This window comes from Athene cunicularia, assembly GCF_003259725.1.
Source record: "Athene cunicularia isolate RWA chromosome 1 unlocalized genomic scaffold, athCun1 chr1_part2, whole genome shotgun sequence".
NCBI classification, from domain to species: Eukaryota; Metazoa; Chordata; class Aves; order Strigiformes; family Strigidae; genus Athene; species Athene cunicularia.
The window spans coordinates 79,270,606-79,289,610 of record NW_020799092.1 but is presented as its reverse complement, the minus strand read 5'-3'; the positions used below and the strand labels follow the sequence as shown (position 1 = coordinate 79,289,610).

General features: G+C 46.5%; 1 protein-coding gene across 1 annotated transcript in view; it reads left to right on the top strand.

Moving 5' to 3' along the window:
* The window catches only part of PLXNA4 (plexin A4), a 454,909-nt gene that overhangs the window by 399,674 nt on the left and 36,230 nt on the right, over window positions 1–19,005 (top strand). Inside the window, exons 18-24 of the mRNA XM_026862957.1 lie at window positions 474–713; window positions 1,470–1,616; window positions 6,858–7,092; window positions 7,507–7,649; window positions 10,597–10,865; window positions 14,245–14,311; window positions 16,476–16,622. Of these exons, the coding sequence (XP_026718758.1) occupies window positions 474–713; window positions 1,470–1,616; window positions 6,858–7,092; window positions 7,507–7,649; window positions 10,597–10,865; window positions 14,245–14,311; window positions 16,476–16,622 (1,248 nt within the window). The remainder of the gene's footprint in view (window positions 1–473; window positions 714–1,469; window positions 1,617–6,857; window positions 7,093–7,506; window positions 7,650–10,596; window positions 10,866–14,244; window positions 14,312–16,475; window positions 16,623–19,005) is intronic.

The following is a 19,005-nucleotide window of genomic DNA, read 5'->3' as shown; positions in this document are numbered from 1 at the left end:
TCCTGGGCACAACTGAGCATGCACTGGACATAAACTTTTGCAGTGATCCCCAGAGTGTGAGAGCGAATTCTGGGGTGGCACTGAGGCTTTCCCTAGTCTCTGCTGTACAAAGAAAAAAAAAAAAAAAAAAAAAAAAATTTCCAGAAGGAAATGAAGTTATGACACTGGCAGCCCCAGATGCTGAGCTCCCTCAGGGAAGAGGCACAGGATATGCCCCATTGCAGTGCAAACTGCTCCACACACCTTCCCCAGCAAAGCTTTCATAACTCCTTCCCAGCCTTGACTGAGTGATGGGTATGGGGTATGTTTTGAAGCAGTGGAACACCAGCCTACCTCATGAAACCAAGGAGGTCTGCTCCTCCCTGTCCTCTAGCAGTAGGCAGGCTAACATTTCACTGGGAGGTACCTGCTGACCAGGAGGGCTGGGGGCATTTCCCATAAACTCTCTTTGTGTTGCGTCTTTCTCTCTCCAGAACTGCGAGGTGCAGAACAGCACGGAGATGACCTGCCAGGCTCCAGCACTGGCTGTTGACCCCAATCACCAGTCTGAGCTTGCTGAGCGTCCAGAGGAGTTTGGTTTCATTCTTGACAACGTGCAGTCCCTGCTGATTCTCAACAAAACCAACTTCACCTACTACCCAAACCCAATCTTTGAGGTTTTCAATCCTTCGGGGATCTTGGAGCTGAAACCTGGAAGTCCTATCATACTGAAGGTGAGACAGGGACCAAGGACTGGGTGAGGAAGGACAAAAACCTTCTGCCTATTGCCTGTCTATGTCTGCTAGCACCCCACAGATCACAGTGGCATCCTGATTGCATCCCAGCTGCACCTACCATACCTTGTCATATTAGAGTCACCATCTGCAGACACGAATCACTGCCCAGCATTTGCTAATACCCATAACTTAAAAATATAAACTCCTGCTGCAGGAGTCTGTCTATTCCTTTCTTGGGTTTTCAAGATCTTCCTCTCACCCCCAGTTAAACTGTACACCAGTCCTTTGTCATTTCTGTAATCTGGACTGCCGTACAGAGAAGGAATTTCACGATTGAACATTTCCATATCAGCACTTTTAAGTGGTGCATGTGCAAAGAAATGGTTGTGCCTGCGGAATACCTTCTTGTGTGTTTGGACAGGGGTCTGTTTTACTGGCCAGGATATGTTTTGTGAGGGTCTGTTTGCGAAAGACCTATATGCAACATTTCTTTTTTAGTTCCAGAGAGGAACAGAACAGGCTGTTTTGACTGATGACAGCCTATAGCCATCCATGCTGTCCTCTGCCTGACTTTCTAAATTGACTTTTCCTCTCTGTGTTAGTGAATCGTGAACCACAAATGTCAAGTGCAATGTTAAATTTGTGTCCCGGGAGCAAACTAGATGTCGAAGGAAAACTCTTTCCTAACCTGTTGCTTTTTGTTGTTTTTGTTTTTGTTTTCTGGGGGTGGTGGTGGTATTCCTTTCTATTCAGGGCAAGAATCTGATCCCACCAGTGGCAGGAGGGAATGCCAAGCTGAACTACACTGTTTTGGTTGGTGAGAAGCCCTGTGCAGTGACTGTATCGGATGTGCAGCTACTGTGTGAGTCTCCAAACCTCATTGGACGGCACAAGGTGATGGTAAGTGGTGCCTGAACCTCAGCCTTTCCTCCCTTTGCGGGTTGGGAGAGCACACCAACGCTGAAGAGATGGCAGAGATCTCCCAGGAGCTTACATCACCGTTTGCCTTCTGTAGATCCCATAAATAACAGGGCCCTTTCTTGATATAATATCCTCATCATGAGTAATTTGAAGAAATAGAAGAGTAACCTGGAGATCTTTATGGACAGTGAGAGACCTTCCATTATCAAGACCCTTTAGGAAAGTTTGCCTTTCTTCTCATTTTGTACTGTCTGTATGAAAAACAAATACTCTTCTGAGTTCATATATGTAACATGTTCCCTACATGACATACTTTGCTAAATTCAGCACAGTCCCCAGCAATTACTAACATGCTGGTGGCTCAAATTTGACTTTATGTAGGAGGAAAAAAAAAATGCAGGATATGGATGATAGTGTGACTGGACTTTGAGGTTTTGACATCTATACAACTTAGTATACTCTTGCATTTTCTTCCTGGAACCTGTGAAACATGGACCTGGTGATTACATCAGCAGGAGCTTCTCCTCTTAACGTTGATGTATTAATTCCTTCTTTACTTTCCTCTCAGTAATTTGCATTCCTTAGTGATGTTGCTTGATAAACAGCACATCAGCAAATTCATCTGAGTTGTACCGAGATGTGGGTGGAAACAAAACAAAAGTTAAAAACTGACATCAGGCACGCAGATGATCAATGTTTCTCATTCTTCGTGATCAACATTTTCCACTTCTCTGTTGCCCTCCCAAAGCTGTATCTGTCATGTATTTATTTCAGTGCAGTGAGACTCATAGAGGTTGATGGAGACACATTGCATGGCTCTTTAAAAAAAGTTTTCTGGGGATTTTTAGAAAATAGAGAGTTTATGGTAACCATTTTGGGTCTTATTTGTGACTATTGCTGGGAGACCTCATACTGGCTACTTAACTTCTCTGTGCCAAAGTTTGTCATCTGGAAAATAGAGGTAATAATCCTTTTCAGCCATGCAAATATACTATGGCTCTTGATGCATTGTAAAGCACATTAAGACACTCCAAGAGGAGCAATAATGAAGTGAGAGATTGTCTCTGTGTGAATACCAAAGATTTTGAACAAGGCAATATATGTTCCCTGTCATTTTCATGAATATAATTAAACATGTGGTTAGTTTGAGATGGACAAAGGCGATCCTAGAGAGAGAAAACTCAAAGTCAGGTGAGCAATAATCAACCTCTGGGGATGAGGGAGGATGAATATCTGGTCAGGTCCTACTAATTGGGAAGAGTCCCCTGCTCCTGTGGCTTGGGACAGCTTAAGTGAAGCCATAGAGAAAGAAATAATCCCTTTTGGAGGAAGCTGATCAAGCAAGAGATGCTGCTGGAAAGATGGGAAGATGATCGCACTGAAGACTGTTGATAAGCAGCATTAGGAGTAAGTTACAGATTTCTCATTCAACTGCCAACACTGAGGCAACACTTTGACAGCGTCTGGGCTGGGAACCAAATACAGAAGGTCACCTGTGATGGAGGCCAGTGCTCAAGGATGGACTTTACATCTGGAACTTAACAAGGGGACAGCTGGGCTGGGAAATGCCTCCTCCAGCATGGCACAGCAACTCTGTTGCTTGGGGTGGTACAAAGTGTATCCCCATGTTTCACATGAATGTCATTTTGATGGTCAGGATAATTGACAGGTAGCTCTCCCAGGTCCTCCTCCTGTTTCTGCCAACAATCTACTGTGTGACCTTGAGTAAACAGCTGAACAAACCCTTTCTTACAAAGTGAGGTGGCCTAAGTCTGAGAGGAGACCATGGGAGTGAATCAACCATTGCAACGCTGAAGTTATTTCTAAGGGAAGGAACAGTGACAATGACATTGTCACATTGATGTCAACATGCTTTTGATCAAGTTCAGCTATCTTTTATACAATGAGAGAGTTAAATATTAAAAAAAAGAAACAACAAACAAAAAACAAAAAAAACACAACAACAAAACCACCAAACAACAACAACAAACAAACAAGCAAAAAACCTAAAAGGCCTGAGCAGTGGTTAAAAAAGTTTGACTGAAACTCAGAGGCAAGCTCTTTTCTGAGGAAAAGAAAGAGACATGAGGAAGATCCATGAGTTACTATGTTGGAGAAGGTCTGCAATGAAGAAGTGGAGTACATTTGAAGTGTTGCTGGTATCTAGTGTATTCACTTACATATGGAGATTCCCACCGGACTCTGTATAGTGAATGGAGAGATGGCCAAATACAGCAATCGAAGTGCAGGGCACACTTCATCTCATCCTAAGGTAGACTTATTTGGTGAGGGCAAACTTGCAGTAGGAAAGACACTACCAGAGTCACATTTTGCACAACGGGGAAGTGCTACAGGTGGCCCCTAAGACTTTGCTGGGGAAAACTGGGCTCTGCCGTAGTGCCATTTAGAATAAAATCATGATTAAGAGGCTTAACAGATGGCCAAACTGTTGTTCAGTAATACAGAGGGCTCATATTCAATCTTCTCGAAGGTATACATAGCTTCCTTCAGAAACACTTGGTGGCCCAAGAAATAAACTAGGTCGATATCAACGTATTTGCTTGTTTTTCCTTTAAACGCTCGTAATAATACTGCAGACTTGCAGGCTTTCTTGTTCAATAGACAGATTTTTCTCAGATCATGGCAGTTTGATTCACAGACTGTGAGACCTTCCCAGCGTTGAAACCAGCTTTAGAGAGGAACACACTGGGTCTAACTTTGCTAGGCACCTACCTCGAGGAGTCTAGATCCCCTCCTAGTTAATGGAGAGAAACGGGAACTTCCACTGAATAAAACATCTCATCCTCATGTCAAAGCAGGTGTCAAAAGCAGCTCACATAAATCACATTATAAAAACGCTTTTTCTCTGTATTGACTCTGAAAGCGTGCTGTAATGTCTAAGTAAGTCAGATGTGGATGTTAGATGTTAGTCAGATGGACCTGTGCTGGGGATTGGGACGGGGTTGTTTGATTCTGGTTTTATACTTCTTGAATGGACTAACCTCACTGCAGGGCTTGGAGGAAAAGGGCCTCTGTCAGAATCAGAAAATGAAATATAAAGAACCTATTTATTGATCCACTGTGACAGGAATGACATTGTGCAAGCTGGTGAGCAAATTTGCTGGGAGGGTTTGGGACAGTAGTCTAGGGCAAAAGGCAAGAGCTTTCAGTGCATAGATGAGCACATGAGTTTGGCAGTTTGTTTTCTCATACCAATACCAAGCCTCTGCCCTGTGCAGGCTTTATAAGTGAGTTGAGTCTTGTATCTTGAAATAGATGGGATAGTTACTGCTGTGTCCTCAACTTATATGGGTGCTAGGTTGTTCCTTGGCCACTGAAGATGCTCTTCAAGTCATCAATGTCATGGTACAGGAATGGTCATCTTGCAAGTCTATTACCTGGTTTGGTTTCATTTCTCACCATGGACATTATTATCTTTCTGGAGTCCAACCCAAAATGTCTTGAGAGGACCTTGTAGATAGAAATCAGATATTTCCAGACATTCACTTTTGTCCTGTCCAAGATGTAGGGGTTACAGCTAGGTGGCTTTGGCCAGGACCCACTGAGAAACAGCCTACGGCTGGTGCTAGAGCAAAACAGACATCTCAGAGGCTGTAATTGGGGACAGAGTATTTTCTAGGAGATGGTGGGGTCACAGAGATTCATGTCCACAGCAAGGGTTGAGATAATGAGGAGCGAGAGCATCTGAAAAATTTTTCATTAATTCCTGACTCTTTGCCACATAGTCTCTTCTGTTGGCTCTAACCCTTCCTCCTCGGGCTAGTTTCTTCCTCCTGCAACCTAGAGAGGAAACCTGAGTAGGTGCCTGAGCTGAGGCGTGGGAGCTCTGGGATTAATGTGTATGAAGGCAGGCTGGAGACAGACTGATCAACTGAGGGCCAGTGGGATGAAGGACAAGGCTAGTCACCAGGCTCGGATGTGGGGGATGTTTTCACTAGCTGCTGTGGGAGCTGTAAAGGTGAGGGAAAGCTCCTCATAAAGGAGAAAGAAAAAGGTTCAATTGCTTGCTGCAATGGTCCCAGTTGCAGTGGGAAGAGGAAGCATGTAATCCTGGGGTCTTGACTGCATTTCTGCCTGGCAGCAAGATTTTGCACTTTGTGCAGGGCCTGATGTGCCTCTCTGTGACAAAGCTCAGCTGGGGTGAAGTGATCCATGTCACCATCCTTCAAGCTCTTTGCACAGCACCTTCCTAACTTTATGTTCATCTATAACCAATGTTCACCTACCACAGCACAGTCCTAGAAGCCTTCTTATTGTACCTCGGGCTAGTCAGCAATGTTTTTCCCCCTGCCACTCAAGCTTACCCCACTCTACAGATAGCCTCGAAGAACCTTGTAGGAGCCTTGAGGAAGTGGTATTCTGTGGGATTACTGTTGGGACCAGTGTTCATGTTCTAAAAATGGGCTCCTAACAGACTTGCTTCAGCAGAGCGTTTTGTTGGATTGCAGGGTTTTATTTCTGGTTGTTAAAAGCAAGGTCCTCACACAGCAGCTTGTTCCAGAGGCTGACAGCAGCCCTGAGATCCTCTGGGAGTTCATGGAAAGCAGAAAGCCGTGTTCAGTTCTCTGTCCCACTGGTGAGCATCTGCAGTCACCCTGCTAACGTGTGCCTAGGAGAGGGGCTGTAAAGACCATGGGCCAAGATCTGTGTTATTTGTAAGTTATTTTTTCCTCTCCTAGTGGCTTCTCTGGTTGAAGAGTCAAAAGCAAATTGTGACTCTGATTTCTGCATTCCCACTCTACTGACTGATGCTGTGCTAAGCTGTCTGGGTCAGGTGTCCCCTGTCCCGCTGTGAGGTTAGGACCCATTAGACCCTAACCATGAGCTGTGTGTCCTGTGTGCATTTTGGGACTAAGAGCCATCAGGGCTGTCCAGCACAAAATAAGTCTTTGGGATAGGGAATGGAAAACACAGAATGAAGCCCAAACTGACATGTAGCCAGAACATTAGGACTGGTGAGATTTGTCTCACCACAAGTCCTTTGTTGGTTGGGTATATGGTCACTCTGTCAACAGAATTGCTTCTATATGACATTTTGGGTGTTTTGAAGCTGTTCTCTATTCAAATACTTCATGATCTGCCTAGCTTGGGGGACAAGGGGAGGTAATCAGTTAGCCTTAGACAGGGAGATGATGGAATTCCTCTGTGTTCCTGCTATTGCAACCATTTCAATGCAGCTCTTTCCTGCCTTCCCTCTAGGCTCGTGTAGGAGGGATGGAGTTCTCCCCAGGGATGGTCTACATCTCTCCAGACAGCCCTCTCAGCTTGCCAGCTATTGTCAGCATTGCGGTGGCTGGTGGCCTGCTCATCATCTTCATCGTGGCTGTGTTGATTGCGTACAAGCGCAAATCCCGAGAAAGCGACCTCACCCTCAAGCGTCTACAGATGCAGATGGACAACCTGGAGTCCAGGGTGGCACTGGAGTGCAAAGAAGGTAGGATAAGGAAGGAAGGCTGACGCTGTGTCAGTGCTGGTAGAAGAGAGGCATCCATCCACAAAGCTTGGAGGCAAAATGTCACAAGCAAAAGGAGTGTTGAGCCCTCTGGGTATAGCTCAAGCCTGGATCTAATCAGACTTTGCCTATTTTCCCAGAGTCCAGCCTTCTTCTACCCTGTCCTTAATGCATTTGGTAATTCACAGTCCCTAAAGAGCCTTGGAACATGTCCCTGGTGAAAGGCTCTGTTACAAGAAAGGTGAGACTGCTGTTGTCCACCTTCTTCTTCCTTTCCACATGTTGCTTCTCCACTTGTACCTTAGTGTCATGCATGTGAGGTGGAAGGCCTTTCCTATCATGGTGAGGGAGCTCTTGACTGTCATTGCTACATGAGCTGTTCCTTTTTTGTGTCAGCCTTTGCAGAGCTACAGACAGATATTCACGAGCTGACAAGCGATTTGGATGGAGCTGGGATCCCTTTCCTCGATTACCGAACCTACACCATGAGGGTGCTTTTCCCTGGCATTGAAGATCATCCAGTCCTGAGGGATCTGGAGGTAAGAAGTCAACATATCCTACTTCTGGCTCCTCTCATGCCACCCTGTTCTGTCCTGAATGCAAGAGATGTTGTGTCCGTGGTGGGGACGTGGTGGTTTACAACGCTGTGTCTTACCAGGGACAAAACAGCACCGCATTAAAAATCCAAGTTGAAAGGGGAAGATGATTGCTGCTATCTTAGATGTTATATTCTGTTTGATCACTCATCTATTTGGAAGCGTCTTATTTGTGTGCTTCTCCTTGGACTTCATCCTGCTGGGGTTTGGTTTTTTTAGCCTGGATTTATAAGTTGCTGCTGTGCAGGGGCCAGGAAAAAAAGTTGCATGTTAGAACAGCACACTTGCCTGTGTCACTCCAGATTTACATCACACTCACACTACCCAGAGGCCTTCTTTTGTGGCAACATCTATAGAAATAACCTGCAGTCACTGAAGGAGGTTCACCTTTGCTGTGCTCTGTGGTTTGCAGTGAGGTCAGAAAACCACAGCATCAGTCTGCCCATACCCCAGCACATCTGCCTCATCCACCTCAACTCTCCAGGCCACAGTGGTAGAAGGGACAGTGCGATGTTGGCCAGCACTGTTGGGGTCTACACACAGCCTTCATTAACTCACTGACTACAAGGAGTTTGATGTGACCCCAGGCGAAGTCTGCCCATGCTGCAAAACTGCTTCAGGCTTTGGCAGATGGATGGGCTCTGCTCTAGGGATACCTGGGCTGGAGAAGGAGGGGATACATCGTGGCCAAGGCCAGGGAGGTCATTGGCCGAGCTCTCTGCAAAGTCCTTGGCAAGCTCTGAGCTTCAGAGAGGTTCTGGCATGGGCTGGTGAGATTGCTGGAGGCCAAGACTGGGGTTAGTTGGCAAAAAAAGAGGAGCCGGAGCTGGCGCAGGCAATACCATGCTTGGCTGGCTGCGTAATCAGAAGCGCCTGCTCGTCTTTGCTCCTTCCCTTCAGGAGAGGCAAAATTCATCAAACTGTGTGGAGAGAACCATTAAAAAACCTGATCTGTCAGCAAGGAGGACTTGTGGGATTGAGTAGAAGGCTGAGTTGCACACTAACTGCTGCATATATTTGCCTTTGGGGTGCAGATAGAGTGGCCTCGAGCCGCTTTCCTTCAGGAAGACTAGCTCAGCAGCTTCAACAAATGAGCACAAGGGATGAGGGGTGATGAATCTCTCTCTCACACATGTATACACACACACAAACACTTTCATTACACCCACAGCCAATTTCAATCCCTGAATTCATTAGCCTCAGCCAGCTGACCACAGAACAGCATCTGACCCCTATAGAGGTTTTAGCATGGATGCTTCCATGTGTAAATACATACAGAGAGACACAGAGCTAATGTTTCAATCTCCTGCCTTTGATCTCTTCTTCCTTTCTTTTCATTCATATATTTTTTTTCCCACTCCCTTAATCCTCTGTAAAGCTTCAACACCTCTTTCAGCATCAACGTCTTTGGCTACCAACATATCAGGGAAGGCAGTTCCCATTCTGCTTCCTTCTCTGTAGCACCTAGGAGTCACTATTTAGTGCAAAAGGCCTCAGCATAGATCCTGCAGTGAGCAGGTCTTACTTTTTTCCAGTTCATTTGCTAATTAACTGCTTCCAGATGCAGTACAAAATATTTTTTTCTTGGATTTTTTTTTTTTTTTTTAATTCTCCATAATAACCTGGGGATAGACAATATTAAATGCTCAAGCAAGTGAGTTAAAATAATTATTGGCGGGACGGGTGGTAGTGGTTTGTTGGTTGATTGGTTGGTTGTCTCAAGCTATTTACTGAGTAATTTATTGGCTGTATGCAAAAAGAGTTAAGAGCTCTAATTTCCAGAATGAAAAAGTAATGACTCTTTAAGGAGCCTTGCATTACTTGGTTGTTTAAGCATGCCAACTTGTTTTGGATTGAAGAGCCAAATCTGGTTGGTTATTGATACGTGCATGCCTCAGTGACATGTGTTGCTCTATACTGAGACCCTCCAGCTTCCAGGGAAGGTTTTCAAGGGCTGGAACAGCTTCAGCAACATGGAGGAATGAGTTTGGGATTCTCTATTTAGGCTGCATTTTTGTCTAGAGCCACAAGGACCGGAAAGGGTAAGAGCCCACTGTCCTAAATTGTCCTATATAAAAACTTGTCTGCCAGCCTTTAAAAGCTGAGAGGTGTATTAGAGATTTATCAACCTCCCTGTGTCCAAACCATCTCACTTCCCAAGTCCAGGGGTCCTACTGCAGTGGGACCTCCAAGACAGGTCCCAGCTCAGGGTGTCCTCTCACACCTTCATCTACCTGTTTCTTCAAACCAAGGCCCAGCTGCATGATCACTATCTCAGCCACTGCCTCACTGCATCCCTGCATCTCCTCAAAACCTGACCCTGGGCTCTCTTCCCCATTCACTTTCTTACTGCCTCTCCTAGCTTCTTAAAGCTGAACCCCAAATCTCTGTAAGCAGATTTCTTGCAGGGATGAAAAAGAGGTTTTAGGTGAAGATAGAGTGAGACTTCGGTTTGACTACAATAAAAATATAACATGGTATGGTGCCACATCTAGGTACTAACAATCTCTTTTTGATGTACTGTTCAGAGAGGGAAACACAGGATTGGAAAAGAATCATCTGGCTGTGGCTAGGAGGTCTCTCAGGCTTCCTAATCATTAAATGACGTGTGAACTCTCTTCCTTTTTACAGGACTATCCTGTGATGCAGAAGGAAAGACTCACCTGCCTGCTAGATTTAAGATTATATTTTTTTAATTGTCTCTGCTGTTTGAAGCAGCTTGTGCTTTTTTCCTTTCTCAGAACTGACTTCTTCTTGATGTGGAAGTGTATATAGTTGGAGGAGCTGGAGGGATGAGGGCAGAGAGCTAGCAGAGGGTACGTGACCCATGTGGGGAGGTCTGACAGTGGGTAGTGAGGGAAAGGTACAAACTCCCTTTCTTCTTGCGCAGGTCCCTGGCTATAGACAGGAACGGGTGGAGAAAGGCCTGAAGCTCTTTGCCCAGCTCATCAACAACAAGGTTTTCCTGCTGTCCTTCATCCGCACACTGGAGTCCCAGCGCAGCTTCTCTATGCGGGACCGTGGCAACGTGGCCTCGTTGATCATGACGGTGCTGCAGAGCAAGCTGGAGTATGCGACTGACGTCCTCAAACAGCTCTTGGCCGACCTCATAGACAAAAATCTGGAGAGCAAGAACCACCCCAAGCTGCTGCTCCGGAGGTAAGTAGTGTCTGGGGCTGGAGTGAGCTGGCCTGGGCAGCTTGTGCCCCACTGTCGAACAGAAGCATGCTAGTCATCTTCGGAGGAATGGTGCAAATTTGCTTGATTTTTGTTTGTGCAGCAGGGTGTGAAATCAGGATGGTATACAGCCACAGTTCACGTGACCCCACAGGGCTGGCATGAAGCTGTTTGCAGAGAGGGTTGAAAAAGGCAAGAAGGGCTGAATGAAGACTGAATTGCTCTCCCTTTCCAGTTCCCTGCTCATTTAAGAGTCCCTGACAGAGCATCCCTTCTCTTAGAGGGCTCTCCTCTTCCTCTCAATAACCTCTCTGCATTTCCTTGCCTTTCAGCAAGTGCTTCTGTAGATTTTGCTCCATCTTCTCCCTAACTAAAAAGTAGTCATTGATTAAAAGCTACAGAACTAAACTACCCCTGAATTTTATCATGGATCATCCAGAAAGCTTCATAAGGGCAGCAAGAGCCCATGCTTCCTAAATCTTTATTTTGGACTCTGTGTGCTTAAGACATTAATTTATGTTTATGTTTCCATTTAACCTGAAAACTCCACTTGCATTGTGTAGGACCTGTAAGTACATCGCATAGAACAGGCTGTATTATATCCCTGGTGAGTAAGTCAGCTGCTGCCATCTCCTGCCTGGGGCATGGACTGCCCTGCTTTTGTTTCTTGTTCATAAGTTAACTAGGGGCACATGGAGAGTCTTCTTCAGCTCACTGTGGGATCTCCTGTCTCTCCCCGAGCAATGGTGCTGGGAGCTTGTTGAATCCAGTAGAAGAGCTGAACAGGACAACAGAACTGGTTTCATACAGGGCACAAGGTTGGATCGGTGCTTCTTGACCAGATCTAAGGTCTAAACTCCACAGTTCTATGGGAACCTTTGAATTAGAAATCTATTGCTCCTTAATTAATGTGCTTTTTTTGCCCAGCAAAATTCTGCCTCTTCTCCCCTTAGGATAACATTCATCTCCTCTCCACAGTCTGAACTAATCCTTCTGATTCAAGGACCCTAACTAAAATCAGGGGGAGTCTTCTGGAGATAAACAGCCTTTGCCACTGCTCAGAGTCAACTCCGAGAAGCCCTCAGCTGATTACAATGGACAGCTTGGGCAGGGAAGAGATCTGTGTCACTTGCTGGGAGGCTTTTCATCTGGCACACAGCCCACTACGGAGAACCAGCAAAAAGGGGAACAGAAGGCAATTCCTGGCATTCAGGGCAGCAATGCCAGGGGCAGAGCCTGGACCTTGCTCTGGTGTCAGTTGACTCCCTGATGTTATTCAAGCCCTACAGCATAGCTGGTGACCTCCCTCCAGCTGTCCCCAGGCTTATTCTCTGTGCTTCTCCTCTGATACTGGATGGCACTGCCTCCTTCCAACTGTCCCCTCCCTTCATTTTTTCCTTTTTCTTGCCCTTTCTCCATCTCTTTATCTTCCCTGGTTGTTCATTCCTGTCTTGCCCTGAGCATCCCATCTTACCTCTTTCTCCTTCTTCCAGCTCTTTTCTAACTCTAGTCCTCTTTGTTGGAAATGAAATGTGGCCTTTGGAAGGAGAGCCAGTGAACAAAGAAAGCACCTCCGCTGTTCCAAGCTCTGAAAACACAATAAGTCAGAGATGTGGTTTGTGCTCTGAGATGGAGGTCCTGCACTGAGCGGCACCAGAAGTCTACTGGTGAACATGTGAATAGCTCAGTGCCTGGGGTCAGATGTTGGTGTGAGGTTCTCAGACAACAACTGGAGCAGCTGGATTCAACTCGGTGCTTCCCATCCCTCTCTGTGAGTCTGTGAATGGAAGGGAATCTTCCAACACCTTTCTGCAGTGTTGGTTTTGGGGGTATTTGACAGGAGAAAGGCAGTGGCTGGAATGATTTTCCCACCTTACCTGTGTCCAGCGTTCAACCCACGTGACATCTACAGCCTCAAAGAGATCAAAGTTGTCAGGGCAGAGAGCAACGACATAATGGGATTTCAGTTGTTTTTCTCATGGTAGTGCTAAATTTGCACCATGTGATGGGGCCCAGGTGTCACGCCAGGGAGTGTTGGAAAGAGCACTCTTCTGGGCAATGTTCCCTGTGAGGAGCTCAGAGCACGATAATCGTGGGGATTGCTGGAATTGAACACGGTACCATGACCCATGGAGGACAGTGTCTAGGTGACACTGACTGAGTGGAATACAGGGCAAACAGGCTGGTTTGGACAGAGGCAGTCCCTAGGCAGCGACACAGCAGTGATCACTGTAGACAGAAGAAACACAGCATTAATCTGTTAGCAAACTGGGACCTTATCACCTCTTTCTCCAGTTATAGGCAAGAGAAGAGGAGCGACAGAAAACACCCCCTACTATCATTCCTCCGCCCCACCATCCCCATCATCTAAGTGAGATTTGCCCATATAACCAGAGAAATCCCAATGGAAACCAGGCTAAAGAGCAACTGCCTTTAGCTAGGGAAGGGGCCGTCACCTGCTCCGTGTTGGTGTAACTGCTTTCAGGTGAAGTTGTTGACTGGTTCCACACATACAGTGCCAGCGATGGAAACCCTTCCCCTCACCAGTCCCATGCTCCAGAGGAAGCAAGATCAACTTTATGCTGAAGGACTAGGGAACCTAAAAGGCAGGCTGCAGTCCTGAGTGAGAAACCCTGCGTGGCTTTGGTGATAGCCAGGACAAGGCAAACCCACTTTAATTCATCCAAGCAGGGACTCCTGCTTTCTTCTTCAGCAACACCGGGGCGGATACTGGAGCCAACACAGGTTTGTCCTGTGCTCATGGTGCCCACACCACATTTACAGGTCTGAGTCAGTCATTCTGTAGGACAAGTTCACCCTGAAGACTCAAGATGGATTTTTGTTTGGTTGAGGACAGAGTGTTCAAGGACAGAAGGATGAACTCTGTGAATATGCCACAGTGAGGAGTATAATCACTCTCAAATGCCAGGGAGATAGTCAGTGCCACTTAGCTGTTCTCTGGTGATATAGATCTGTCTGTCTTCTCAAGTATTTATACAGCCTGCTTCTCATATGGCCTAACTCTGAGCTCCTCATATTTGATGGATTTATCCTTCCTGAGCTCCTCTGAGAAGGTTCCCTTAAACACTGTGATCTCCCTTTCATTGATGGAGAAACTGAAAACCAGACATACAGTGAATTCCCTATTCAGAGGACAGGGTAATAAGGATTTGCCTGCAGGTTTCCTAAATCCAAAGCCAAAACAGAGAAACTAGGATGTGCTTAGACCTGATGGTGTCATGCCAGACTTTCCATGGGGCTCAGAGTAACATAGACAAGGCCAATCTTTTGACTAGTCCTTTGACACGACCAGCCTGATTAACTCATTTCCAATTTGCTTTTTGTCCCTGGCTGATTTTAGGACAGAGTCTGTGGCTGAGAAAATGCTCACCAACTGGTTCACCTTCCTTCTGTACAAGTTCCTCAAGGTAAGAGGAGCGGCATGCCTGAATGAACAGCTGCTTTAATACATTTCTTCTTGGTGAGGTTTACTAGGGTGAGGTTTGCTAGGGACAAAAACTTCCCAGATGTAAAGGAAAAGTTTTTTTTTCTCTGAAGGGAGCTCAACTGCCTAATGGGAGAGGGGATGTTTTCTGATCCAGGGAGAACAGAGAGACGCTTTGTTAGAGAGGCAGCCTGATGGTCTTACTCCTGCACAGAGGTGGGATCTAAGTGTCAGTGCTGGAACATGAAGGATTTCAGAGCCTGATGGAGATCTATATTGAAAATGCTCTCCTTTTACTAACAGACTCAGATCTCCAACACGTGGTGACCCATTTTTTCACTGCATAGTGTCTGGAGATCTCCCCCAACCCCAGTTCAGAGGCAGTACGGAGACCCAGTGCCTCCATCACACCCAGTGCCTCCATCGTACTTATCTGCTTTATGCACACTGTAACCAGATCCCTGCTTTAGGCCTGAGCCTAGGCTCTTCTTGGCATTAGGCTGTCTGAAGCCTGCCCTGGGCGTCGCCATTCACCCTCTGAGCACAGAGGGTTGGATGCAATACATGGTGTAAACCTGTCTGCGGCATCCAGAACCCACACGGGCTGAGGTTGTTGCTCCTTTGTATCTCAGTGGGAGGAGGCATTGGCTTTGTAGGACACTCATCAGCAAAAGCGTGAAAGGACTTGAGACATCCCCTGAGACCCTGTGTTCCTCCTGGAGGGTGTTTTTGGGCTGGTGTTTAGTAAAAAAAAAAAGTCTTTTAGCCTTTGAGATCTCCCAGCTGATGGCAGTTTCCTCTTGGGGACCCACAGGATGCCTCAAGCATGCTATCTGCCAAGGCACCAAACTCAGAGCCAGCCTTTTCGGAAGGAGCTGGGCTCTGCACCTCCTCCCCACTCCCAGTGCAGTTCCGAGATATCCTTACACCTTACAGCCCCATTTGGACAGACTAGCCAGGCTCTGCCTGGCAATTCAAGGTTTTACAAATCAATCCATTTCCCTGAGCCTTCCCCAGGCACAACCAGTCCAAGGATGAATGCATGGGAAAGTTTTGAAGGTCCCTGGAAGGTAATTTCAGTGACTTCAGTATCAGATTCCTGCTTTCAGCTGAAAGGAAAGGATATAAGGAGGTGACTCTCTTAAGAGCTGCTTTTATAATAGGCTTTTTTCACCCCACTCAGCTACTTGTCTTCTTGCCTTAGCCTGAACAGAGGCCTGATAAGGGCAAGAGACAGGCACACAGAAGCAATATGCTGCTGGCAGATAAGCTAATTAAGTGGGAGACAGGTGTAGGAACTGAGAAAGGGGCCACTTTGCTTCAGATTATTAACTTGTTTTTGCTGGGATTTACACCAGAGGAAAATGACCTTGCTCATTGAGTTCGGACACACTGAAAGAGGAGAGGGCAAGGTGTGGAGGAGGGGAGGAAGGACCGGGAGATGAAGGGGAAGGGAGGCAATAGAACAAAGTGTGAGGAGGGGCACGTGGCAGCAAATGTCCAGGGGGAGAGCAGCAAGGGAGGAGAGCCTAGAAAAACGTTTGATCAGTGCTATGAGTGCGAAGAATGGGAAGGAGAAATTAGGGAGAGGTGTGCTTTGCTGGCCATGCCTGTGGGCTGCTTCTTGTTGTCCTGTGCTGGGCCCCGCCCCACACATCTGATGTCACTGATGCAACCATCCAGATCCAGGGGCACATCTTCCCTGGGAGCTGCTCCTGCCTGAGCATCCCTATTTGCCTCCACCATGAGAATGTTCAGGGAGACTCTGGGCTCTGCCCAGACACTCAGTGTGGGGCACCAGCCATCCATCTCTCTTTCAGACCTGTCTTCAGGTCCTCTGGGACCTTCCCCACCACCTGCTCCACTGCAAAGCTCTGGCCTGGTGGCAATTACTTGAACAAGGCTCTGATAGCTCCAAAATGGCCAGGGAGCACTGACACCTTTGTCCCATGACAGGACACTCAAGGGTGCTAGTTACACCCTGTGGAAGTGGAAGGTCACTTCTGTTCATGGACTGATTCCCACTGATGCATCTGTCCCGAGTGGTTGGGGACGGCAAGCCATGGCAGTCATTGAGGTGTAATGTATGTTGGGTTCTCACCTCTGCTCCTCCTGTTTCACCTCATGGTTTTCTCTCACCCCTACAGGAGTGTGCTGGCGAACCTCTGTTCTCCCTTTTCTGTGCCATCAAGCAGCAAATGGAAAAGGGTCCCATCGACTCGATCACTGGGGAGGCCCGGTACTCACTGAGTGAGGACAAGCTTATCCGACAGCAGATTGATTACAAGACACTGGTGAGTGCTCTGAGCACACTTTCCTATGGGATTGTCCAGCCTCTTTTAACAAAAGGGGATTTAGATAAAAGAAGCCAGTGATGGGCACGCTGACCCTCTGGGACAATTTATTATTGCAACCCAACGGGGTAACCCTGCTGAAGACTGACTAGTTGCATCCCCTAACGTAGCAAGGTTTGTGTCTGAAGCATCTGCTTGCAAACATGTTTGCAAAGTTGGCTGCTTCCAAGTTATTTCCATTGTGCCCTGCCCCATGCCCAGAGCATCTGAGAGCTCCCCAAATGCATTGCTGTTCTCTGAAAGCGTCTGAACTCCTTGTAGAGTAGGCTGTCAGTGCCGATCCTTTACCATGGGTTGGATTAGGTGAGGTCTGGGACCACTGGGAGACAAGCATGAACCTTGCGTCATGAATATGCCTGTGAATGTAAAGACAATAGATATGGGCAGTTTGCTCTGTTCTGTTAGACAAAATGCTTCCTAGTACCTACCCCTTCTCCCCGGAGCGTTACCCACCCTTCCAACATCCCTCTGAGTTGGAAGTCAAAGGCAACAGCAGGAAGGTGAGGTTGTCACTGCAAGTTGTCACCACCCTGAGCTCTTCCCTGGCAGCAGTGTGATGTCCATGGTGGGGTTTCTTCCTCCTCGCTCTCAGGTTCCCCCAGGGGTACCTTCACCCCCCCTCTCCCCACCGCCTGTTGCCCAGCCCCAGTGGCAGAGCTGCCCAGCGCCAGCCCGGGCACACCAAGGGCTGGTGTTTGCTGGGCAGGGCCTGCCCGGGGCGGCAGCCCTTGGCCATGGGGGTGTCCCCAGCGCCGAGCTCAGGCAGGTCCTTGGGGATCACACTTGTGATCCCAGGGACACCCAGCGCAGGGCACGGCAAGCACAGAGACGTCCTGTGGGCCCCTGTGGTGTCGGGTCAGTGCAAAGCTCATGGCTTTCTGCAAGTGACAGCAAAAATGTTTTTTATGAGCCTATATTGCAAGGACATTCTCTAGAATAATCCTCACCAGAAAAAGAAAATTAAAAAATTTGTTTCTCTCATGAAGATTTCATCATCAAGGAATATGTAGAGGTACACAATGGAAGGAACTATTAGGAATTCTTTAGAGCTAATGCAGAGATTCCTCCTGAGCAAACAAGTCAAAGAAAAATGAACCTGATTTAAAGATTTCAAGAGAATGAAAATTAATCCCTGTCACCGACTTATTTGCTTCAAAATGTAATTTTCTGCATGGGGAAAGATATACATTGCATATGTCCAGCTTTAGCTTCTACTCCGAGATTACACCCTTTCCCCACTTGATTAAAGAACGTCAATTAAAGAGCATTAGATATCTCTTAGTGTGTTTGTGGGCCTTTACTTTTTCCTGAATACACTAAATCCACTAAGCTTCTAAGTCTCTGTGGGATGAAGAACACTTTCCAAGTCTTCAATGATCCTTGTCATTTCTTTATTTCCCATGTCTTTGTTCTTGGAAAACCCCAACCCCAAATTTTAGGATGGTCAGAAGATGCTCTGAATTTATCGGATTATTTTATCTGCACCTTCAGCCGAGGGACAGTAATCTCACTTAACTTTAGCTAGCTTTGAGAGCTGTGTCCAGTCAATGTTTCTTCCTGACCCTTCTTAGATTTTAGCTCAGCTGGGCTGATGCTGCAAATGCTGGCTTTTCTTCCGTAACTACAGTCTAGACCTGAGCTTTGGTTGAATCAAAGTCTGATTGAGGGGGTAGACTTTAATAAGACCACAATTTTATTTTGCATATTAAAAACGTGACTTTCCTATTAAATCAGCAGTGTAGTGCTTCTTGTCTGTCATGTGTGGTTGTCTAGCAATTTGGAGGCCTGATCTCACACGGAGAGAGTGAGCAAAATGAAAATGCAGACGCAGAGTGATCACTTTCACCAAAGGAAATCCCTCCGATCCATTTAGGCTTGATATAAAGCAGCCAGCAAAGGGTAGTAATTATACATCAGCCTGAACAAAGCTCTCCTCCATTCGCTTTGTGTCGTTTGATGTTAATCAGCTCTCCCTCTTACATCTCAAGAGCAGACAAATATATCCCGATAGGAATCTCAGCAGATTTACAGAGATCAGCTTCAGTGAAGGAGATTAAGAAGAAGCAGAATATGAATAGGATTGTTCTTCCTTTCTGTTTCTCTTTATTTCTGTTTTATTTTGTCCTTCCTTAAGCAGTCTATCATCTTTTATTAAAAGTATATAATAATGAAATTAAGCAAGAGCTGATTCAGTATTTGTAATATAGAATTCCCTCGCTGTCTCCTGCTCTCTACCAAATGGTCACCACTGTGAGTTTGCAGTGTGCATGGCTCAAATTCATTGGGTTGTGCATGTTTCATGAGTGCTAGATGACCGCTCGAC